Source organism: Vespula vulgaris, chromosome 2, assembly GCF_905475345.1.
Source record: "Vespula vulgaris chromosome 2, iyVesVulg1.1, whole genome shotgun sequence".
Lineage (NCBI taxonomy): Eukaryota > Metazoa > Arthropoda > Insecta > Hymenoptera > Vespidae > Vespula > Vespula vulgaris.
In genome coordinates, this window is record NC_066587.1 from 2,457,127 (window position 1) to 2,483,998 (window position 26,872).

At 32.4% G+C, this 26,872-nt stretch overlaps 1 protein-coding gene across 3 annotated transcripts in view; it reads right to left on the reverse strand.

Annotated features, from left to right (window-relative positions):
* The window catches only part of LOC127072856 (zwei Ig domain protein zig-8-like), a 315,596-nt gene that overhangs the window by 27,568 nt on the left and 261,156 nt on the right, over positions 1 to 26,872 (reverse strand). For all 3 annotated transcript variants that reach the window (XM_051013673.1, XM_051013672.1, XM_051013674.1), the window contains one exon: positions 1,126 to 1,253. In XM_051013673.1, the coding sequence (XP_050869630.1) occupies positions 1,126 to 1,253 (128 nt within the window). The remainder of the gene's footprint in view (positions 1 to 1,125; positions 1,254 to 26,872) is intronic.

Genomic DNA, 26,872 nt, shown 5'->3' on the forward strand with positions numbered 1-26,872 from the left:
TTTTCTCTTTCCTCTTTCTTGCTTCTTTGCTTTACATTTTTTTTCTTTGATTTTTTTTTCATTTTTGGTTCTTTTTTTTAAAGGCTTTTTTTAAATCTCATCTCTCGATGGTTTAATGTACTCTCTCTCTCCCTCCCTCGATCTCTATCTTTGGCTTTCTCTTGCACCCTCTAACCATCTCTCTTGGGAAAAGATAGAGAGCTATCCGATCCGGAAATACGTTCGAGGTCACGATGGGTAGATAGGTAGATAGGTAGAAGCATCGTTCTAGCGTGAAATACGTATCGAGTGTCGGTGAGATTTTAATTCCATGTCGATATACAGTATATCTATCTTTGCGTGTTAACGCGTCAATATATATATATATATATATATATATATATATATATATATATATAATATGTATGTATATAAGTCTATTAGTATTACACAAATATGTAGGTTTATATATAATATATATGTATATATGTAGGTATGTTATTACTATAACAATATATATGCATATATATATATATATATTTTGTTATAATACCGATCATCAAATGATATTTGATACTACACGTTCGATGTGTAAACGATATTCCTAAAGGCGAATGTAAACGAAAGAGAGCATATTCTCTATTCTGTTTAGTATTGTATATTTTAATATTTCATTCAATATCGTGTTTCGTTCGTTCGTTCGTTCGTTCGTGACTACCATCATATCTCTCGGATGGTTTTAAAGTATTATTGAAATTGTAGAAAATGTTTGGATGAAAATGAAGAGAGTGAGAAAGAGAGAGACAGGGACAGAACAAAGAGAGGAAGAGAAAGGACGTTTCAAATGACAAATATATATATATATATATATATATATATATATATATATATATACATATCGAGTTTACATTTAAATTGTTTTCTCGCTTAACGCGTCGACGTCCTTACTATAATATCTCGTTACTATCATTAATTTAACCTTTCATTAATCGTTCTTTATCTATAAAACTATTACTATCTTCAAATAGGAAAACAGAGGTATAATTTGATCGTACAACATTTAGATTCTTTACTTCGTTACACTTAATTAATTAAAATCTTAAGATGAAGATACGAGTTAATACGATAAAGAACTTTAATACTCACGGCATTGTTGTGATTCCAGAATATATAAGCTGGGGGTTCTGGACTTTGTAATATGATACACGTGAGGTTGATCGTACTGCCTCTGTCGATGTAAAGATCCGGTGCACCGAGTATTTCGGTTTTCGGTTCTGAAAATATAGAAATTTATAAATTATATGATAAATAATAAAGATTCATAAGAACCAAGTAATTCAAGGTTGAAATTTATTGAATTATCGATAAAAACGAGAGTTTATTAGTTACGAATGAATCTCTTCGATATGATATGTTTCGATCGATTAATAAAAAATCCAGTTTCTTTTTTTTGAATGATTTTTTTCTACACTTGTTTCTTATCTTTTTTCTTTTTTTTTTCTTCATAGTACATAAATATATAACCTTTCGTAGAAATTGTAGATATTACAAAAATTGTGAAAATCGAAGTAAAATTTTTTGATTGAAAACTAATTTAGAAAAATAAATTATAATCGTAAGGACGATTAACTTAAATTTATCTCTTTCTCTTTATCTCTTTCTATATATATATATATTTATTTATTTATTTATTGATGATATAATTCTTGATCAATCCCTCTGAACATTTTTATGCTACAATATCATAAAGAAAAAGAGTAAAAGAGAAAGAGATTAAAGATAAAGACATTACGAGTATATAAATATTACACGACAAAGATACTCTTGGTTAATACTCGATATTTATAATATCACGGTAAGGTACGATTTTCCAACGTTCTTTTGTAAAGACCAAAAGAGACCGATGCGCTTGAGCTGACCCTCGTCTCTGCTCTACTAAGAAAAAAGAGCACTTTGAGGTGGATCATATAGAGTGTATGTATCTGGTATCACATGCTTGGCTCAGGATAAGGGATAAATGGTTGAGACGAGATGAAGGGTGAATGGGGGAGAAAACTAAAGGATGGTAAGGGCGAAAGTAATGTGGCGAAAGTAAACGAAAGCTTTTCTCCGTGTGGTACATGCTTGTATCTACGCGCAGTGTGTTATTTATGTATAGGTTTCGTGTATAGTGTTTTGAGCAAGACGATGAGTAGAAAAGAGAATAAGAGCAAGAGAGAGAGATAGAGAGAGAGAGAGAGAGAGAGAGAGAGGGATGAATGTGGGAGATAGAGAGAAGGGTCAGTCGGTGTAGATCGATGTGAATATTTTCCGGACGGCCGCATTCTCGAGGATTGATCGAAATAACCGGCCAGTGTAGTTTACGGCTTTTGTGCAACGAATGATGCTAGAGCCCCTACAGTTAACTCCTCTTCTCTCTTTTCCTCTATCTCTCTATCTCTCTCTCTCTCTCTGTGCGATGGATAACCAAACCCCTCGACTCTCTTTCCATCCACTTTGCATGATAGACCAAGACTGGAAACACGATTCTGATTTTTCAACCCTTCTCTTCTAACGTTTGTTTTCACTCGGCGTGGCTCTTCCGTTAATAACCCATTCTACTCTTTAATATCCGCTTCCTCCTATTGAATTATCTACGTAACGTAATTATCATTAATTTTTTAGAATATTTTCTTTCTTTCTTTCTTTCTTTTTTGGTTCGTTTCTTTTTTTTCACTGCATAAAGTTTACGCTAATATATTTTCAACGAATAATAGCTTCCACGACTCCTTCGTTGATGTTAATTCCGTATGATAGTGAGAGGATCGAATTGAAGTTAATCACGTAAATTCGTAAAAAAGAAGTGAACTTTATTCTTTTTATACTTTCTTTTTATATATCTCGAATTTAATTTTCACGAATGAAACTGTTATATGTAATGAAAGATGAATTTCTTTTCTTTTTTCTTTCTTTTTTTTGTAGAGATGGATGCTTCGTTGAATTTACGAAAATATTTTAACTAAATATTTTAATAAGATATGCTATAAGGATCAAGTTAAAGTTAATTATATTATTAGGAATAAAATTAATTTCGATTTTTTTTCTCCTTCTAGTTTAATTGAACCGAGATCGTTAATAATATCGTATTGAATTTTGTAAACGTGGCTATTAATTCATACAAATATTTTAATATCGTACATTATAAGAATTAAATTAAATTTAATCACATAATGGGAATAAAGTAAATCTTGATTTTTTTCGTTCAAATTTAATTGAATGAACGAAAGATGTTATATATATATATATATTATTTATTAAAATAATTATTTTATCGAAACATTTGAATTTTCATATATTACAACTTGCTTTTTCAATTTTATATATATATATATATTATTTATTAAAATAATTATTTTATTGAAACATTTGAATTTTCATATATTACAACTTGTTTTTCCAATTTTGTATATATATATATTTTTTTACTCTTTTTATATCTCTTTCAATCTCTCTCTCTCTCTCTCTCTATATGTATCTATCTATCTATCTATCTCTTTCTCTTTATATCTGTTCATTCTTTTGTAGAGATCGTCCATCTATTCGAATTGCGGATGCTGCGGAATGGCATAACGTCTATGACACGATCGATAGTTCAGCCACGAATATACGTGAAACGCTTTAACGTGGGTTAACCACGGATGAAAGCCGAGCTTTCGATGTTGGACGGCGATCCTTCAAGTTAAAATCACGTATCGGTTCTCTTCTCCATGATGTGGTAGCTCTTTTGGTAGTGCATGGGTTAAGAAGAAGATGGAGAACATGGGTGGTGGTAGGAAGATGGTAGTGACTGTAAAGAAGGGTGGGTGGGTGGGTGGGTTGGATGACTACGAGAACGCGGAAAAGAAGGATGAGAAAGAAACCAAAAAGAGCAAAGTTATGCTTTCGTAGATCCTTTGCGTTAGCCTTAGCTTTTTCTATGGTGAGATTCTCGAGCATTTGTTTTCAGAGGTGAACTATATGGATTTGAGTGGAAATAAAGAGAAAGAAGAGAGAGAGAGAGAGAGAGAGAGAGAGAGAGAGAGAGAGAAGACATTCCGACAATGTCGCAAATATTTACCTTCACAGAGATCTTTTTGAAGCATTAAAGAGAAAAAGCATAAATGAGAGAATCTCACGTGATTCGTAATATATGTTCGTAATCGAAAAGAGAAAGGTCTTGAAAAAAAAATTCATTTTCTCGTCAATTTCTTTCGATACTTTTTTTTTCTATTCGTTTTTTCTCTTTTCCCTTTTTTCTTCGCTCGAAATTTTTTCTACTCGAAAAAATTGTTCTAACATCGCAAAGTGGATACCGGGTATAATTACATACAGATTTAATTTCAAATAATATGCGCTTAATTATGGGTCTCTCTCTCTCTCTCTCTTTTTTTTTTTCTTTTTTTCTTCCTTTCTTTTGAACATTGAACGATACTCTGAAATTTCTCATATTAAAATGAATCGTTTCAGGAAGAAGGAAGGAGGAAAAAGAAAAAGAAAAAGAAAAAGAAAAAGGAAAAAAGAAAAAAGAACGGGAAGAAAAGAAAAGGAAAAAATTTAATTACCATCGTTTCATTATGTATTTTTTCTTTTTAATTAAATTATTTTCTAATATTATAAAGAGAAAGAAGGTGAGAGAGAAAAAGAAAGAGAAAGAGAAAGAGAAAGAGAAAGGGAAAGAGAAAGAGAAAGAGAAAGAGAAAGAGAAAGAGAAAGAGAAAGAGAGGGAGAAAGAGAAAGAGAGAGAGAAAGAAAAATATATATATACAATATATAAAAAGATATATAGTATATAAAAGAATAAGTATTGTAGGTAACATTTTGGTTCATTTGATTTCCTGTCGATGATACTTATATTTTTCTGTTTTTCTTCTCTCTCTCTCTTTCTCTCTCTCTCTCTCTTTCTTTCTACGAGAATCATATTTCTTTAATTTTTTATTTTATAATAGACGAGAGCGAGAATATTGTGGGTGATAGAAAATAATCGGACAAATAACGATACCACTAGAAGTCGATATTTATCGTATCTCGTTCGCGTATACGCAATAGAAAAATCTGTTATCGTGGAATGGAGAATGGGGATGCTGGGGGACAGGGGGTTGCTGGGATAGGAGAATAAAAAGGGAGATGCCATGAAGCAGTCTATATCGTGAAATATAGATTTCCTTTCTATGGTACAACCTTTTTCGTTGGACGTTCGAGTTAAAGCCATTATCGACGTTAAATTTCACGATCGGTTGGGGACGACTTCCGCGTGAGTTTCTACGAAGTAAGATCCTGCGACATTTGCCGTGGTCCATTTATGGAAAGAGAAAGAGAGAAAGAAGGAGAGAGAGAAAGAGAGAGAAAGAGAGAGGAACTTAATTGCTAATATACGGATGGTAAAATTGAGACCGCTGGATCTGTGGATAACGACGAATCCCTTTCTATTTTTCTTTTTATTATTTGTCTCTTTCTTCTTCATTTCTTACATTAGAAAGCTCATTCGTCTTCTTAATACTGTAATGGTTATACCGTTATTTGTTCCCAAGGAATCCAATAAACTAGTCTCTCTCTCTCTCTATATATATATATATATATATATATATATATATATATATATATATATATATATATATATATAGTATGTGAGTGAGTGTGTGTATACAGATATATATATGTATGTATGTATGTGTATATATATGTATATAGATAGATAGATTTATAGATTTATAGATATATAGATATATAGATATATAGATATATAGATATATAGATATTGGTAATCAAAAATATTATATGGTATTAACACGATCGATTGACTTGATTGAAAATTGGTCTTGATATTTCAGCCATAATAATAATAAACATTAACGAAATAAAGAGTTACCAAAGTATTCATTAATTCTAAATAACCATTGATATTGGATTGATACGTAGTAATCAGCTCAGTACGAAATCTGATTTTGAAGGTTTCATCGGAATAAAATGTACTCTACATAATAAGAAGGATAAAGAAAGAAATATAGAAAGAGAATGAAGAACGAAATAAAGATAAATTGATAAAGATAGAGGAGCGAAGAAGAAAAAAACTATTGGATAATCGACCAAGATAGAGAAAGAGAAAGAAAGAAAGAAAGAAAGAAAGAAATAAAGAAGGAGAGAGATAGATAGAATTGTAGTTAGTATCCGTGTTCAATCGAATCGTTGATCATGGAAGCATGCCTATCGGAGTATTCCAGATTCTCTCTTCTCTTCCTCCTTCAGATCCATTTTCACTTGCTTCCTATCGCTCTCTCCACCTCTCTCTCTCTCTCTCTCTCTCTCTTAGTCCACCCTCTCTTCTTCTCTCTCTCTCTCTTTCTCTTTCTCTTTCTCTTCCATCTTCCTTTCTCTCTCTCTCTCTCTCTCTCTCTCTCTCTCTCATGAATTGGATGCTGTGAGACGGCTTTGTGCTTACGGCTGCTATTTGACGAGGAGTCCACAAAGCATATTCGCAAGCGACGCTGTTGACACTCGACCTAAATAAAGCAGCTAGTGTGTACGATCATGTGTACTCTCCTACTACTATCTTGCGCATGCGCGAATAATAGGAGAAAGAGAGAGAGAAAGAAAGAGGGATACATTTTATAAAAAGTTATATATATATATATATACATATATGTGAAATAGATATGTCTATTACACAGGATACTATAGCATTTAGGATATCTTCGATAAAACACATTTTGGATCGCCGAATAATAAATTGCATTAGATTCGAATTTTCTACGTGTTCTTGAATGCGAACAAGATTCGAACGATGACATTTTAGATAGTAGATAGAGAAGCCACGGGGTTTTCCGGTTCTAGAAGCAAACGAAGATTCCGATCGTTTGTAAAGAAAGCGTAGAAGCCCGAGTTCGAGTGAACTAGAAAGCTTAACTTTGTGTTAGTATACTTGTCTAAGTATACGTTAGCATACGTGTGTTCTAGTCTGTGAACCTGACATAGTTTACTCTCTCTCTCTCTCTCAATCTCTCTATTTCTACCTTTTTTCTTCTACCGTATCCGCTATCCTAGTCTTTTACCTACCCTCACCATCACCACCACTACCACCACCAACACCATCATCCTAAATCCACCCCCATTTTACTCGCGAGAGAATCATTCCGCTCTACTTTCCATTCTTCGTAATTACTAACATCGTTCATGATCCTTTCCCCGTGGATTAATCATTTTTATACTCTGCGGTCCATTTTAATGGATAGGTAAAAGCTCATGTTTCGGAAAACGTTAATCTGGAAATGTATCGAACGAATATTTGTTCATCGTATTTTGTGTTCCCTGTTTTCAAATAAACTCTATTCTCTCTTCCCTCTTTTTATTGTCTCTTTCTCTCTCCTTCTTTCTTTTTTTTCTCTGTTTCTTTCTCTGTTCTCTTTCTCTTTTTCGTGGATCTGATTATTTTATCGCAAATATTGTTAGGAAAATTATTGGATAGGTATTTGTATCTACATGTAATTCGATAATGAAATTTTTTACTATCGATCATATATATATATATATATATATATATATATATATATACACATGCGTATACATATGCGAATATTTTCTCGATTGTTTTGATATAATTAATAAGAAAAAAAAAATGAATAAAAAATAAAAAAAAAATACACGTATGTATGTACTTACTATGCTATTGACAAAATGTACAAGTAGGGATTGTATTTTTATGGTATCGTCTAATAATTAAATATATATATATATACCTGTGTAAACATTTTCTCGATTGTTTTGATATAATTAATAAGAAAAAAAAAAGAAAAAGAAAGAAGAAAAGAGGAGAAACAAAAGAGTAACAACCTATATATCTACACACATACACACACACACACACACACATATATATATATATATGTACTTACTTAGCTATTGACAGAACGTACAAGTAGGGAATGTCTTTTTATACTATCGTCGAACGATTGATTCGAAACATGTCACACTAATCCTCAAACCCTCTCTTTCTATCTAATCCAGCACTCTCCGAACATGTATCCTCTTTCCCCCATTATTGGCAGGCAACAGGAAAATAAATAAAAGTTTCACTCGGTGACTAAGCGAGGGATGACGTTTGTCGGTTCAACCATCCTGTAAATCCTTTTTCAAGGGATAAAGCCGACTTTGTCACGTCGTTAAGAGCCTTTTTCGCTTTTACGTCCGGTCCTGTTATCCTATTTAACTGCCGAACTTTTACGAGAGCTATGAGAAATATCGTTATCGTGCTGAGTCACGCGACAAAAAGAAAAAGAAAAAAATATACGTATATATATATATATACACATGTGTGTGTGTGTGTGTGTGTGTATGGGAAAAGAAGAAGACGTCGAAAGATTTTTCTTTATTTTTTTTGTAGAAATTTTACTCTTACCATAGCCATCTCTTACTTTCCTTTACGTTCTTTTCAAAAAAGTAAAAATTAAAGTTAAAAGTTTACGAACTATCGCATTCGTTTAAGTAAATCTAAATTTATTATCTACGTTCATTATTTTTAATTCGTTTAGATATGTAAACACATTTGTAAAATGGTTTTTGTAACTCGTTTCTGTTTCCTCTTCTTATCTTTCTTTTTATGCTACATCTAACATGTTATCCATTTAATAGAAATAACGTTGAAGGGTTAGAGAAATCGTAATAATAACGATAATAATGATAATAACCATAATAATGATAATAACGATAATAATAATAATGATAATAATAATAATAACGATAGTAATAATATTAATAAAAAAAAAAAGTTTACGTAGATGTTATATAAACAAGATGCTTCCTCGTTTCTCGCGTTACACTTGTTTGCTTGCTACTATCTGTAAAAGAAAGGCTAGAGGAATTTTCTTGGAGCTAACCGACCAAGTTACCTAGATTTCGGACTCGTTGTTCTGGTATTTTTAAAAGCTCGTACACGAGTGTGATGTTACGACGAGAAAAAAGAAAGAAAGAAAGAAAGAAAGAAAGAAAGAAAGAAAGAAAGAAAGAGATAAGAGAAAGAGATAGAGAGAGAGAGAGAGAGAGAGAGAGAGAGAGAGAGATCTCTGGTAAAGAGATTCAAACGAATTTGGAACAGGTTTGTTACTCGTTCGCACTTTATCGCATAAAACTCAATGAATATAAATGAAAGAAAACAAATGAAACGTTCTAAAGTCGACGTTTATGTTCATGTTATGCTACCTCTCCCCTTTTTACCATAATAACCACTTGCTTATTCTAACAAACGATATATCCAACGTGTACGAACCATTAGTAAACTCGTGTCTAAATCGTAATTCGATCTTTATTTCGATTTCGTTGATAAACAAAACTATCACACATTTGTGATTACGAGAAATGCGCGAAAATGAAAATGTGTGAAATGAATGATAGTTATTCGGTAATATTTTATCGAATCGTGTATTAGAAATGTATATCCGATGATCATAGAATAAAATATTTGGGACTTACTTAATTTAATTAGATTTTGTTAGATCTAATCCGAAATAACGTTTATTCGGAAAGTTTAGTGTTCATCATTTCGAGTTAAAAGTATTTTCTCTCTCTCTCTCTCTCTCTCTTTCTTTCTCTCTCTCTCTCTCTCTCTCTCTCTTATTGGTATCGAACACACAAAATAGCTATGTATATATCTATAGCCTTTCTTTTGGAATAAGCAAGAAGACGTAAAGTTTGATTCAAGTTCTCAAGGAGCTTTCTATTCGTGGGAACGCTCGAGGATAGTAGATTGCGAGCTAACCAACTGAGTTGAACTATCTCGTTTCGTGCACCACTTAAAGTCGAAGTCCCTTTAAAGCTTAGGATGACATACGTATGAGGGGAAAAGGAACGTGTTACGTTGAAAACTAAAGTCGAAGACAGAAGTAGTCTCGTTTACTAGAAAAAAAAGTAACCCTCTAGTCCGGTTTAAGGATTGTCCATCTACGTTGTTGCATGTCCCGATGAAAATGGTTAAAGTACACCGATAACTCCAGACTTTACGTTGGACTATCCGTTAGACGTGAGTCTAACTCCCGGTCTAATACCAAGTATCTCATGGATTTTTCCCAACCTAACGTTCTAGATAAAGGTTGGTAAGAATTTCAGAAGATGGAAGACTTTTCGGGGTCCCGACGTTTATTTCAACGTTATTCACCAACGCTCTCTGGCATACTTGATGTCCCGTCATTTTTATTATCTATGGATGTATATATATACGCGTGTGTGTGTGTGTCCTGGGTATAAAAGATAAATCGTTTCGCTTCAATCATTCTCTTTTCACACGTACCTATCTCTTTTTTTATTCTTCTCCTTCTCATTTTGTTTGTTTGTTTGTTTGCTCGCTTGTTCGTTTGTTTGTTTGAATATTATTTTAATTAAATCAAGCCTAGAAATCTTTTAATATTAAGGGATTAGTCTGGTGTATGGGTATATTGTGTCTTAAAAATAAGAATATTATTAAAAGTTATATTATATTATGTTGAATAAATGATGATTATGAAAATGGTCCGAGCGATATTAGAAATAAATTTCTTGTTTTTTCTTTTTTCTCTTTTTAATAACAACTTAAATAATTTATTAGCGTGTACGTGCTTTTTTTTTATTTTCGTCCCCCCTTCTCTCTCTCTCTCTCTCTCTCTCTCTCTCTCTCTTTCGTTCACGTTGACTCTTAAAAAACTTTTCTTTCTTATCAGCAACACGGCTCGTCCTCTAGTCGTTAGGGTGTTCTTCCTTAGTTCTTGTCTAGTAGTACTTTTCTCTCCCTTTCTTTCTCCTTTCTCTTTATCTCTCTATCTCTCTTTATCTCTCTCTCTCTCTCTCTCTCTCTCTCTCTTTCTCTCTTCAACTATGCAGTCTCAGGTCTCGTCGTTTTGTAAGAAACGTTATCTTTCATTTCCACGTAGGTACTCGTATTTACTTACTTACATACCTATGTACATGTATGTGTACTCACGTAATTGCACGTATGGGCGTATAACGTCAAAGGTAAGAACAAAGATGAAATAAACGTAACGAGACGAACGTTTGCGTTCAGTTTCTTCTTTTTTCCTTTCTTTCTTTCTTTTCCTTTTTCGTCTTCCTTATCTTCGCGAACGAGCGCACGAAGAAATTCTCCTTTAATTTTCTCGTACTCGTATCGTACCGTACCGTATCGTATCGTATCGTATCGTATCGTTAAAATATTATCACCTAGATATAACAGCAGGATGGAAATATTTAAGTTTTTAATACTTGAAGATATACCTACCTATATCCTCTTTTTTTTTTTATTTTTTTTTTTACTTTTTTTTTTGAGGAAACTTTTTCGAGGAGATAAAAACGGATGATAAAAAAAAAGGAGTTTTCTCAAGAAGTAGTAACGTCGTTTTGAAAGATTAGCTCACGTCACGTTTATTAAACTTTCATCGTTATTTCTTGAAATGTTTGATTAAACCGACTTTTGTGAAATTTCAGAAAAAAAGAACACAAAGAGAGAGAGAGATAGATAGAGTTAATGAATGAATGAATGAATGAATGAATGAATGCATGAATGCATGCATGAATGAATTAATGCATACATAAATAAATTAATACATACACGAATGAATGAATGAATGGATGAATGAATGAATGAGTTAGAAAGAGAGAGAAAGAGAGAGAGAGAGAGAGAGAGAGAGAGAATGAATGAATGAGTGAGGCAGAGAGAAAGAAAGAGAAAGAGAGAAAAAAATTATTCACTACCAATTAAGAACAATATCGTTTTATCCAGGCGTACTTTCTACCGAGAGCTATAATTATCTTCAGAAGTTTCATCCGACTGCGAAAGACGTCACCATTCCTCACCATTTTCCTCTCTCTCTTTCTCTTACTCTCTCTCTCTCTCCTTACTATCTTGGTCGAAACTTTCGGACTATTTCGAGAATAAGATAGAGAGTGGGAGAGAGAAAGATAGACTCATATTTTATGCCGACCTGAGCATCTATCTCTCTTTCTCTTTCTTTGTCCTATCCTCTCTTCTCCACCATTGTGAAACGAACAATAACGCACGCGCGTGTTCCTACTAACGAAAGCAGAGTCTCTCAGATGAAGAAGAACCTTCAGTAAGAAACAACTACTCGGCTTCTAGCTCCAATTGAACTTATAAGACCGGAGAAATAGAGACAGAGACAGAGAAAGAGAGAGAGAGAGAGAGAGAGAGAGAGAGAGAGAGAGTGAGAGAGTGCGGTTTCGGATATTATTAATAAGACGCCATTCGCAACGTTAATCGTATCTTTCTTGAGTAGAGAGGCCTGTCTATTCCAGAAGATTTTTCTTCATTTTTTTTTTACTCTCTTTATCTGTTTCTTTCTTACTCTCTCTCTCTCTTTCTCACTCTCTTACTCTTCTTCTTCATTCACTTTTTGATTCACTCTTTCGAAAGGACTCTTAATACAACGAGGAAGAGAAAGAGAGAGAACGTTTAAGCAAAAAATATTTTTATCCCTTTTTACTCGCTCCAAACAAATATCATTTTCGTATATATATTAATACAGACAGGAAAATATTCCATATAAAATTTGGATTTGTCATGTATTTATAGAATCAAATCGATCGTGCAGGAGCTATGATTTTTCTTTCCCTACTTCTTTTTTTTAACTACTTCGCCACATATACGTTCGTATCGAAAGGGTAGTAATCATTGTGAATTATTTTATAAATAAATAAATGAATATGATGAATGAGAAAGAATCGAACAAGACTATTCATTTGCTTTGCGAATGTTGAAGTTTGCTTTTTTCTTTTCCTTTTTTTTGAAAGAAAAAAAGAAGGATTATAAAAAAAAGGAAAAGAGAAAGAGAAAGAGAGAGAGAGAGAGAGAGAGAGAGGGAGAAACAAAATAAAAAATTTAACGAGCTAACGTCGATTACATAAGACGATTTATATAGAACACTCGTGATACGGTTAGATACCATAGAGACGATATTTTCATGTAACACAGAAGGATATAAAGTTGAACGTTATAGAACTTGTAATCGTAACAAATCGTTCTCGAATCTGACGTTTTGTGAGAAGCTTTTCATATATCGGAAAGGCTTTCCCTGTATTGTATTCTTTCCGTTCTTTTCCCTATACCCTTCCACCCCCTCCTTCTTCACCACTCACACATCCACCATAGCCACCATTTTACTTCCTTTAACGTTAGCCGGTGGCATAGCTGGAGGAGAATCGAAAGGATCAGACTTCTTCGTTTTGTTAAGATGATTTTGCCTGCTTTTATATCGTAGTTCAATGTGTTCGTGAGAATCTTCTGATGGATTATTGTTAAATTCACTGGCTTTGTTCGGATCTTCGATCGTATCGTATCGTTGAATCTCGAACCTATTGATAGAGAGAGAAGAGAGAGAGAGAGAGAGAGAGAGAGAGAGAGAGAGAGAGAGAGAGAGAGAGAAAGAGAGAGAATTTCGAATTAAACGATACAATTTCGAAAATGGTCCGTGCAAATTTGTCACGTTTTAAAGGGATAAAGTGAGGATCGCATTTTACGGATCATAAATTTCATAGTAAGCTTCAAATTTATGTTCTATATTCACGTTTGAACATACTGGGTGTCCCGTTTGACGTCTCGCACGCAATTATTTACCGAACTGTATCTATAGTATCCATTTTGAAAGGTATTTCAAATAAAACTTATTACGTTTGATAGGTGGGGCCATTCGAAGGAAAGGGGGATGAAAAACATTTCGTGTGCGGTGCTCACGAATTTTCTCTAAGTGCGAGGGATTTCGAGATTTCAAAACTATTTGTTTATTCTTTCTTTATTCGTGTAACTGTGAATCTTAACTAGAATAATAACTATGAATTTTAGTCTTGCAATGAGCTCTATGCGTCTATTGAACAAAAAAAAGAAAAAAAAAAAGAGAGAAACTATAGAGTTTCGTATTAAGAAAACAAAGATCACACCGTAAGATATAATTAGAGTAAATTTTATTTGATAAAATTTTTTTCTTAAGTGCTATAGTTCGGGAAATAATTGTTTGTGAGATTTCAAGTGAAACACCCTCTATATATATAACTTGTTTATATATATATACTATGTGTATGCATGGCTACTCACGTATATATGTATATACGTTATGTTGAAAAATGTAGATATTTATTAATGTCACGTTACGATAGAAAATTTGAAGATGTAATGTATCCGTGATTCACGTCACGATCACAATCGAGTGATTCTCGTGCAACGAACAAATTGACGGTTAATCCGTGTTGAGAGGTTAATCGAAATCGTCGAAATAATGCGTCAATCCATGGAGATTTTCGAACAAGGTATACCTATATATATGCATATCGAGGTTATCCGTGTTAGGTATCGATCCTGAAGTAGTATTTGATAGAGCACACGTTTATTATAGTCGAGCACGTACCTATCATCTACATAATACATACTTACGGAGTACATATGTATCTATGTACACGTATGCATGTATGTACATACGTATTTCCTGTAATATATCTCTGAACGATCGATTTTTTCTTTTCACCTATCGATACGCTTTTTGAAGTTCCATATACGAGCTGAAATGTTGTGCGAGGATAGTGGAGGTGTGTATGTGTGTGTGTGTGTGTGTGTGTGTGTGTGTGTATACTTTTTTCTTTATTTTTTTGTTTTTCTTTTTTTTTTACAATGTATATATTGTATATATTTCGCTAGTAATCCTCCTTGTTCACTAAAAATTTTACTTGCAATTTCCTCTTTGCATTGGGACTCGATAAATTTATGATGAAGGTATTTAAGTATGACTAATCATTTTTTCTCTCGTACGACAAGTAATCATAATTGATTAGAAAAACTTTCGTTTTTCTTTGTTCTTCTTTTTTTCTTTTTCATTTTTGTTCTGAAAATGATGACAGTAACTTTTGTACGATCGATAGTTATGCAATGGTAATTAGACGAAGTAGTATTTAGAAGAATTTGACTTAGTCATTCTTGATTAAAAATAGGATAAGCACGTTGATATATTTTAAATTGTTTGTCCTTCGCTTGTGATATTTAAACATATGTATATATTTTGTAAGTCAAATGTTAGGAGGACGTTATCAATTTCCATGTCCAAAATCTAACATCTATGTTTTACACCGGCATTATAAATATTTAATATTATAAGTGCTTCCTCTCTTCGAAACTGATAATTTTAGTATACCTAACTACTTTCATGGAAAAAAGTTGTAACAATGATCTAATATAAATATTTATGATATAAAATAATGCACTTTTGTTGAGTTATTTCTTATAATTTTCGTTTTTCTTTTTTTTTTTTAATTATTAATTCATCGACGAACAAGTTATATATTCATAAACTATAACCATACTTTGTACAAGGTTAACTACGTACACAAAGATACAATGAATACGTTAAATACGGAAATTTATGCGCTTCAAATGTAATTCCCTGGTCGAAGTCGAGCCGGTTGGTTCGATCGAGCGTTAAAATCATTGATGCGTCACAGGTCGTGCCGCTTTTATATTCGTATGGATTAAAAATATTCGAGGAGTAAAAAATAAAATATGCTATATATATATATACATGTGTGTGTGTCTATATATACGTGTGTGTATGTGTTTATATATATGTATGTATATGTATATTTGTCTATATAAGAATCTACGTATTACACGATAATAGTCGTTCTATTAGCTATCTACATTCTTCGAATATTTCTTCAAATACAAATTTCAGGATAAATCGCAAATCCTTAGATATTCAAAATTAAGATTCTCAGTATATGTCGATTCATCCAATCGGAGAGAGAAGCCTAGTAAACGAAAGAAAAAAAAAAAAAGAAAAAGAGAAGAAGAAGGACGTTAACAAAGAGACAAAAAAACGATCTTTCGAAAAAATTTTATTTCGATTAAATCGAGATGGATGATTTTTTTATCGAAACGGATGTGATATTTTTTTTTGCGAATAAAAATAAACGAAACGAATCTAATCGGGTACACGAGGATGTAAACGAAGGATATAGAGGTATGTAGTTACGTGTAAACGAAATTTTCTCGGATAGTTAAGAGAGGTATTGTACAAAGAAAGGATGGGGTGATGGTAAAAATGGGTAGAGAAAAGTGGGAGGTGGGAAGGAGAAGGGTGGAGGGGGGAGAAGAAGGAAGTCGTAGACGACAATGACGACGTGGAGTGAGGGTTATAAAAGGTTCGACGTCACCGGCTACGTTATTATCCTCTTAGGCGAGTGTTGTTTTGCAATGTTCGTGATATATCTAAACAACGGTAAATGAAACGAGCGACGACGACAACGATGACGATGATGATGACGACGATGACGATGACGAGGAAGAGGAGGACAACGACGAGGACGTTGACGACGATGACAGAATACAAGAAAGAGACACGCATGCATGCTATAAGATGATAAAGGAAGAAAAAGAAGGAGGAAGGAAGTAGGAAGGAAGATGAGCATCTGGGTTAAACGGAAAAGTAAGGTGAAATATATGTGTATGTGTGTTAGTATATATCCATATACATATATGTGTGTATGTATACACTCGTTGTAGAACGTTTTATCTTTTCAGTAGAAAATATAGGTAATCACTCCCTATATTACTCGTAGGGGTTCTCGTAAAGGACGCTTTAAAGGGTTTTATCATCGTTGTGACCGAGAGGGCGCTATTACTTTGCACGATACCTTGAAAACTCGTCTTTTTCTTTCCTTCTATTTTTTGTCTCTATTTCTTTTCTCTCTCGCTCTCGCTCTTGCTCTCTATTTTTTTCTCTCTCTTTTTTTTCTTCCACTTCTTCTTCTTCTTCTTCTTCTTCCTTCACCTTTCTTTAACCATTTTTATTTTCCTTCTTCCATCCACGATCCAGATCTTTCAACGGTAAGAAGCTCAGGATGAGAAATTGTCTGACTAAGTCGCGTCGCCTTCTACTCGGTCAACTCTGTCACTCCATTTTGTAGTTCTATCTACGATACCACGATACCACGCCAATTTCACCTAAAATGTTCGCGATCAAGGTGTTCCACCTTGAATTTCATTTATTCGATGTTATTTCGTTTATTCGTGTCAGATGAACGAATAGATCGTCCAATCATGAATAATTTAGATGGGGATTGTTTATAGGCGCTATCGTGACGTATAATACTTGTAATTAAATTTCAATAAGTCTCTAAGTAGAACGAAATGAAGAAAGAAAAGAAAACAGAGATTGATGTTCATAAATCGAAAAATAAAAGAAAATTATCTACTTCAAAAAATTTCGTACTTTGGTACTTTTTGCTATTAATTCAAAACGTACCAGATTAAACTCGTTTGGTATTATTATTTATCTAGTGAATAAAGTTTTGATATTTCGAAAAACGGCACGGATTATTCCGTATAATAGAATATTTTTGCTTTGTTATCTCAAATCTCATGTTAATTATTTTTTCTAAGTACTTCTCTAATAATCCCTACGTACAACAACCAACGTAATACTTGATATATAATATCGATGATAAACTTTTTCATTTTTTTTTTGGCTTTTTAAACTTTAGTTTATCTGACGGATGATATTTGTTGTTTACGACTTATTTACTTCTTCTCGTTTCTGCATTAATAAGATTTCAAGATTTTATAAAAAATAAATCTTATTTATACTTAATGAGATTTTCTATGGTATATACGTTTGAAATTCCTAATTCTAATAGAATTTTCTTTTTTAATTCTTCGTCAGCAAAACTATGACTACTTCTTTTTTGTTAAAATTTTTATAATTTTTTTTTCAATGATCTAATGAAATACAACGTTAAATAGTATGGCGATCGTATGGGGGTACTAGCAGTCATCGTTGGTTGCTTCAGCTCGTTGATTTCTTTAATTGGATAAAAGAGACTGAAAAAATGAAAAAGAAAAAAAAAAGAAAAAGAAAAGACAAGAAGAAAAAAAATAGAACGACTACTCGTAAATAAACAAAATTTTTTTCCGGTTTGGTAGAAGCGATGGAAATGTTTCGTTGACGCACATTTTATATAAATACGTTACCGCTCTACTAATTACTTTTAATAAGCGAGTGACTCTATCTATCTCTCTCTTTCTCTCTCTCTCTCTCTCTTTTTCTCACACACACACACACACACACAGATATATACACATATACACATATACACACATTTCGCCCCCCGAAACTGGGTCGCGAACGAAACGATAGAAACGTATTGAGAAAGAATTTTGCAAAATTAATTACGAGTTCGTTCTTTTCACTCGAGGATTCCTAGTGATAATGTTTTTCGAGTTTTAAAATGTATGTATATCGTTTACTGACCCTTTTCTTTTTTCGTTATTACGTAATAATACTCGCGTCGATCGTTAACTGTTTTTTATACTTTTTATTAAAAATATTATTATATAATCTCTGAATATAGATTTATTTTATATACATATAATACGTACACGTACGTAACACGTGGATATGTGTATCACTGTATATGTGCGTATGTGCGTCTATGTGTATCTATGTATGTTACAATATTGAACTTTATTCAATTTTACTATTCAACTCGTAGAAGAAGAAGACTTTTCGACTTATTGGAATTCATTCGTGTATGAAAACTTTTAGGAAGGAAAACAAATGTTTTCACTAGGTATTTCAAAATTGCCCTAGGAAATTTCCTCTTGAAAGTTAACGACAATGTTCTGCTGTCATTACGACGGCTTTTGAAACATAAAGTAATCATCCCTTTCGATGGTCTCTTATAAAATATATTCCTAATGGTATTGTATAAGATTATGGTTATAAAAAAAGTGTTCATTTCATTAACTTGCAATATTTGATAATTAATATCTTGTTGAAAATCAAATATGTTATATAAATAATATTATATATATATATATATATATATATATATATATACATATATATATACACAGGTATGTATATAGTATATGTTCGTTTGAAAATGAGAACATATTCTAGAGATTTTGGAGTCGCAACTGTGTTATATCCTACCTGACAACTCTCTAGTATTGCAGAGTCTCTAATAATTAAATGACAAACTTCCTAGGACGTTTCGTTCGTGAGCTGTGCCCCCGGTAAATGTAGAAGCTTTTCTAACTCACGTACTGACGTACGTTATGTTAAAGCACTAATTTACCTAACCATACCTTTCATCATGGCTAATATTTATCCATGTTTAATGGAAATAAATGTTTCAATTCCTTACTTTTATTTTATTTTCCTTGACTTTTTTTCGCTTTATATATTTTATCCTTTCTCTCTATCTCCCTCCTTCTCTCTCTCTCTCTCTCTCACTCTCCGTTTCTCTTCTTTCTTTTAATATCGTCTTGAATTAAGAAAAAAAAAAAAAAAAAAGAAAAAAATAAGTCGCCGAGAGAAAAATGTGGATAGGTAAAATGAATTTTTTATTCTCTTTCTCTCTCTATTTCTTTATTTCTCTCTTTAACTCTCATAAATTATTCGACATAAGGGTTCGTGTTATTAAATCCAAGTATCGCCGTTCTCCATCGAGAACAGATGCACTACTACCGGTTAGTAGATACGACGCTGACTTCGCAAGTCGACGAACTAGGCATGCGAGGCAACCTGCCAGACATTGTTCCCAGTCGCTTAGTTTTACTCTCCTCGTAACTTTATCCGTCTTCGTAAAGCTTCCATGTTCTCTCTCTCTCTCTCTTTCTCTTTTTCTTTCTCTTTCTGTCTCTCTTAGTCCATCAAGCAATCAACCATAAGTACTTTCGTGAGACAAGGATCATCCTATCCATCATTGTTGCCTTTTAATTCTATATTCTGACGATGATTGGCAATTAAATATTATGAAAAGCTTTTTTTTCATCTCGTTAGATTCAACACTTCGTCATCCTGTTAAATTTTTCATGATTGCATATGATAGAAAAGACATTTTTACTCGATCATAACTAAGTCAACGTATTTACAAATTTTTTTCTTTCTTTTTCTTTTTTTAACGAAACTTCAAGATCGTTTCCAAAACTTTATATTTGAACGATGACCGACAATTTTTGAACTTTATGATAAGCTTTTCTGTTTGCTCTTTTTTTCCTTTTTTTTTTCGTGATAATTTCATTTTCTTAACTAAAATGTTTCGTCAAATATACCGTTAGATATTTCACGTATACGTGCAATTCATACTTCGAATGGATCGTGTTAAATAAAACCTGAATATATCCAAATTTTCTTCATTTTTTTTTTTGGCAATTCTAAAATCCTTTCTAATCTTATATTTTGACGGCGATCGATAATTGAACTCGAATGAAAAAACATTTTTCATTTCGTCGACTTAAACACTGTCATCTAATCATACATTTTTCCACGTAACACATAAAACATATACATTCTTACTCGATCGAGTGTTAAGACTAAATATATCTGAATTTTTTTTTTTTAAACTTCAAGATTGTTTCTAATATTTTAACGATCACGAATAAAAAACTTTTCTCATTTCGTTAACTTAAACACTTTGTCATTATTCGATCATACATTTTTCACGAATACAAAGAATACACACACACACACACACACATATTTACCCAATTAAGATTGAAACTAAACATACCGAAATCTTTTTATTCTCGACTATAAGACCGTAACTTGCTTCCATGAATTCCAATGAAAATGCTTAATGAGACTTTTTAATAATGATCCTCCTTTCGACTTTTGGTGTTCCAGCAATTCCCTAGCAAGTACGACGATTATGAGATAGGCCGCAATTGCGGTATCGTAGAGAGTTAGAGAGACTGCCTTACGGATTCGACGATGCGATGGGATGCTTCGTGTTGGTAATGATTCCCACAAGCGTACCATGTTCGTGCACCAAATGGAGTTTAAGTCACGCAATGTGAAACGAACCTCGAGTTATGAACAGCAAGAGAAAAGAAAAGTGGGGACTAGGAGGAGGTTTCGTGATGGGGTTGGTATGGGGTGGAGGAGAGGGAGAGAAAGCAACGATTTCCGGAAAGTAGCTGTTATCTACCTTCTTTCTTTCTTTCTTTCTTTCTTTCTTTCTTTCTTTCTTTCTTTCTTTCTCTCTCTTATTTTTCCGTTTTCCTTTGTCCTTTATTTCTTATTATTTTTTTCATTCTCTATTTTGTCATCCATAAGGTTCGCTGTTATTTCTCTCGCTGTTGATTGCAATGTTACAAACTAGCTCAATTGCGATGCAGAATGCAATTGTCACGTAACATGTCCTGCCACAGAGCGTATTGGATTAAATTATTATTTCTTTCTCCCTCTGTCTGTTTTTTTTTTGTTGTATTTCTTTTTTGCTTTTTTTTGTTTTCTTTTTTGTTATTTATCTGCTTTCTCGATTTCTATGAAAAACGAGATAACAATGATAATAATACTGTTACAACTACAACGTCGCGATATTACGACTATCAGAATATCATAAAGGTAATCGGACATTTCGTTTGACGAATAGTATATTATCATACTTTCATCGCATGATTTATTGTATATAAAGCTTTGATATGATTAATGATACCATGTATGAGATAAATGACGATGAAAATGTTAAATGGATTAATGAAAGGTATAATTCTAAAGAAAATAGATTGTGTATATAGAAAACACAAAGGAATTAATCATGTCGATTTAATGACCACAGGGTATACGAATTAATTGTGCAACGAGAAAAGGAAGAGATTAGAGAGTTAGAATTGAAAGATCGAATGATCGTTATCCGAATTAATTTTCCTTCGATTGAGATTAAATAACCAAGATAAAGAATAATTATTGTCGCGTGTTGGTAGCGTTTAACGTAATTCACGTAATAGACAATGATTAGACGACAAGAGAACTCTCACGTTTTGTATTTTTTGTCATTTAATTCATTTAATTATCTATTTAAATCATCTTTGTGTAAGATTCGTGTAATTCGTCTGTTTTCTACATAAATTCGATTTACTTCATATTCGATAAATTTCATTTGATTCGAACTATAGTTACTTTGTTTTTTTGTTATTTTTTTCTTTTTTCTTTTTTTTTGGATAAGTAGTACGAGTAAAAAGCTGCTGAACGATTTTAACAATCAATTACACCCTTTCGAAGATTTTTTGGGCTAATTTTTTAACTTTTTTCTTTTTTCTTCAAACCGCAAAAAAGTTTCTATGCTCGCAGTTATCTGCAATCTGAAAAAAAGAAGAGAAGGAAAACGTTCCAAAAAATGTCGACAAATAGCCAGTGATTATCAAGATCACTTAGGAACTTTTGACCCATTTAGGAACTTTCGGCGCGTTCACCTTTGTATCACATATTTTATCTCTACAAACACACGTTCATTAACGTTCATTAACAAATTTCCGATATTCTTCTCGGTTATTTTCTTTTTCTTGCTTTTTTTTTTTATATTCTCATAAAAGAGATAATACCGATAGGTTTAAACGACAGCGTTGAGGAATAAAAAAAAAAAAGAAGAGAAGAGAAAAAGGAAAGAGAAACAAAACGAAAAAGAAACAAAAATGAATATTAAAAAAAAAAAGAAGACAAAATGAAAAGAAATATTTCAAGATAAGGTTGAGCAATTTGATGCTTATCGTTGACATGAGAGATCGTTTATATCGAAAATGAGCTCGATTCTTGTAGTTTCGTAGAATTGAATTCTATTAGGTATAGTATTCTAACAGCTATTTTTATGTGGAACGAGGGAAGAAAGAGAAAGAGAGAAAGAGAGAGAGAAAAAAAGAATGAATAAAAAGGAGAAAGAAAAAAATAAAGAATGAAGAGAGAGAGAAAGAGAGAGAGAAAGAGAGAGAGAAAGAATGAATGAAAGAATAGAAAAAAGGAAGAAAGAATAACAGAGAGAGAGAGAGAGAGAGAGAAGAAAAGAATGAATGAAAGAATAAAAAAAGAAAGAAAGAATAAGAATAAGAGAGAGAGAGAGAGAAAGAAAGAGAAATAAAGAAAGAATAAAAGAGAGAATGAAAGAATGAAAGAAAGAATCAGAAATAGAGAGAGAGAGAGAGAGAGAGAGAGAGAAAGAGAGAGAAAGATTTGTAACATTACGGTAGTTCATTCCTGTTTTCCTTGGAAAAGGAAGAATTGTAAATGCTAGTCATAAATCCAAAGAGTCGTCGGGTAACATGATGGTAGGAATCCTCCGATGACCCCATGGAACGTCTTTAGACGTAGCACGACAATGTTATGCCATAGTTCGATCGATTTTTATTTTCTTCTTCTTCTTCTTTTTTTTTCTTTTTCTCTTTTTTCTTTTTCTCTTTCTTCAAATTTTCGCTCGAATTTTCTCGTACGAGAAAAGAGAAAAAAAATGTAGTGTTATATAAAAGGATTTGGCCTAGTATTTTTAGAATTAAATTAATTACGATTTTGTTATGTGCACGTGTGTGTAAATCGATGATATCAATCAATTAAAATTTTTTTCACAAGCATTCTTGAAAAAAAATATATGTATATATGTATATATGCAATATTAATTAATTCATTTATTTTTATGGAAATTAGTATAGAATAAAAGGAAAAAAGTAGAATAGATAATACAGAATTTTTCATCGTATAAAGGAACAGAGATCTAATCAGATATTTTTAGATATTAATTAATTAGAATTTGTATATGTACGTGTATGCTCAAGTATATATTATTTAAAAGCAGAAATTATGGCGTGGGATATAATACTAAGTCGAAATGTAACGTTTCTCAAATTCTATTTCTCGAAAAAGTAAAGAACAAGAAAAGATAAGTAAAGAAAAAATATTTAATTAAATAACTTAACGTTGATCGAAAATTCTTCTTTGAGAAAGAAAAATTTGAGAAGAAATATGAACAACGTGTAATGTTAAGAACGAAAGAAATATTTGTTGAAAAGGAAAGTAAGAAATTATTATATTGAATAAATTAAACGATACATAGATTAATCTAGATAATATCGAATTATCGATAGGGTTCAGATTTATTGACGTCGAGTATTATACGGAGATTCACTTAAGCGCCTATCATGTTTGAGATAGTAGTACGATGACAGTACGACGCGGATCGATCTGGCTCTAGTTGTATTGTATTATTGGCTCGACTATTGTCCACAGAGAACTACGGGCAAACCAAGGGAGACCGAATATTGTTTCTCGACTCGGACTATAACGGTTCGACCTCAAATCGAATATTGCCTTCGGATACACATTAACGATCATGTAATGCACTATCGTGCACTTATCGATCCTCGCTTATTGCATATTTCTACTTACTTACTTAATTAAGTCACTTTTTTCATCTCCCTTTCTCTCTTCCTCTCTCTTTTTATCCTTTTTTGCAGTTAACTTTCTACGCTTTTAACGATTAAACTTTCCTTTAATTCGCGAATAAGAAAAATTTTCTAATATTTCGTAGAATATTAAAAAGATTAAAAATTTGCACGTATACATTTTTAATATATAAAATTTTACGATTCTTTTTCTTTAATTTTTGAATAAGAAAAATTTTGTCATATTTTGTAGAATATTAAAACGATAAAAAATGTCTCATATATATATATTTCTTTTTTTTTAATATATAAAATTTTGCGATTCTTCCCATTAATTTGTGAATAAGAAAAATTTTAGAATATTTGGTAGAATATTAAAAAGATTAAACATTTTTCGTACATATATATATATTGTTTTAATATATAAAATTTTACGATTCTTCCCATTTAATTTCCGGATAAGAAAAATTTTGTAATATTTTGTAGAATATTAAAAGGATTAAAACTTTCTCGTGATAATAAGATATATAAGGATGAATTAAAAAGCTTCAAATTAATTATTATGATTGAAAGTTTTCGAGTTAACTTCTTAGATAATGACCGTCTTAGAATTCTTTGCTCGTGGATTTAACGAACTGTATAATTAAGTAAGTTTATCATCCTGTTTACGATCCGCACGATTGCTTCTCGAGAACTCATTTCTTAAGCCAAGCGAAGCTTCTTTTCTCTTATAATTCTCCTAATTAAAATTTAATCAAGTAGAAGTCGGTAGCGCGACATTCGATATCTTGATAATGTACATTAGACACGGAGGGATACTTATTTTTTATCTCTCAAGGAATTTCATTTTTATACAAAACTATATAAACGACATTATCGAATTAGTATAGTAGCTATGATAGATCAAAAAAAAAAAAAAGTAAAGTAAACACAAAAACCCTTGACGTGAATGCAATAAAATATGTGACTACGGTAGAGTACCCATACTAAATTGTTTCCATGATTTACATTTCTTTTGACTCGAGAAAAAGAAAGAAAGAAACAAAGAAAACAAAAAAAAAAGAAAGAAAAGGAAATAGAAAAAAAGAAACGATAAAGGAGTTCGCGAAAAATAATAAATGCGCACGCGAAAGAACAAAGGTCAAATGTTGAGAAACGTTTCGAGAGAGGAGAAGGAAAAAAGAAGGAGAAGGAGAAGAAGAAGAAGAAGAAGAAGAAGAAAAAGACGAAACGGAAAAAGACCAAAAAAAAAAAAACAGAAAAAAGTGGGATAGATTTGTTTTGAGGAGTAGAAAACGATTGGACGAAAAGGGCCATAGAAAGGTGCGGTATGGTGCACAGAAAAAGCGGGGTTGGGGTGGTACTGTGTTGCGTTAGGCGAAAAAAGGAGAAAAGGTAAAGGATTTGTATTTCGACGAGTGGAAAAGAAAGAGGAGAAGGAGAAGGAGAAGGGATGGGGAGAGGAGAGGAAGAGGGAGACGACGACGGAAGGAAAGGATGGAAAGCTGTAAGGAAGGAAGGTGTAAGAAAAATGAAAAATCGTCTGAAGTCGAGGCCATACGCGTTGCAACGTTGAGCTTGCAATGCTTTTAACTTTGCCCATAAATTTATTTGCCCTACTACCTTCAACCCCCACTCCCTCTCCCTTTCTACCCTCCTCCCACTTTCCCCCTTCTCCTTACCTTCATCCCTACCTTATACTATTTTCGCTTTCTCCTCTTTTCGTTTTTGTATCTTCTCTCTCTCTCTCTCTCTCTCTCTCTCTCTCTCTGTTTCTCTCTTTTTCGTTTTCTCTCTTTCTGTTTCCCTCTTCAATCTTTGTATCTACTACTATTTCTTTCTACGACCATTTCCATCCTCTTTTTTCGACGATACCGCTAAAGTTTCGTCAAGAAACAGTTCCTGCCATTCTTTTTCCTTCCCCTTCCCCTTCTCCCCCACTCTTTCGCTTATTCTTGCTCCACACTCCCCACTCCTCGCTTCTAGAGTTCACTCTTCCTTTCCCGTATCGCCATCTTTCTCTTTTAACTTCTTCTCTTTTCGTCCTATCTATCTATCCGTCGCCTACCGTTCCTTTTTCTTTCTCTCTTTCTTTCTCTCTCTCTCTCTCTGTCTTATAAAAAGAAAAAAAAAGTGAGAGAAAGAGAGAGAGAAATTCGAATCAGATAAGAAAGTTTGTGAAATAGTTTTAAGAGACTCCATGGGATATTCAGTGATTCATGCACAGTTCGAGATAGAAGGAGAAGACTTACTTTTATTGTAGTATGGCAAACATCGAGGATAGAGAGTAGTGAACGAAACAAATGTTCCAAGTAAGAAAATTTCTCGCGTGATATGTACTATTGCGATGTTTTTTCTTTTATTTTGTTTCCTTTCCTTCTTCTTTTTTTCCTTTTTCTTTTTCTAAAGACGACAGACAGACAGATTCTGCGCGCGTAGAATAGGAACGATTAAATTGATTTTTTAAGAGAAATAAAAAAGAGATAAAAAGAAGAATGAAAAAGAAAAATATCATTGTCCGAATATTATCAATATTTGCTTTCGTTGTCTCTCATTAGACAAAGTTTCGAAATAATATTGATACCTTTTATTTATAATTACCTTACTTACTTATTTAATAAAAATTCTTTTTATATTGGTATATATATATATATATATGTTTTTTTTTAGTACAAATATATACTATATATAAAAATAATAATAATAACAACA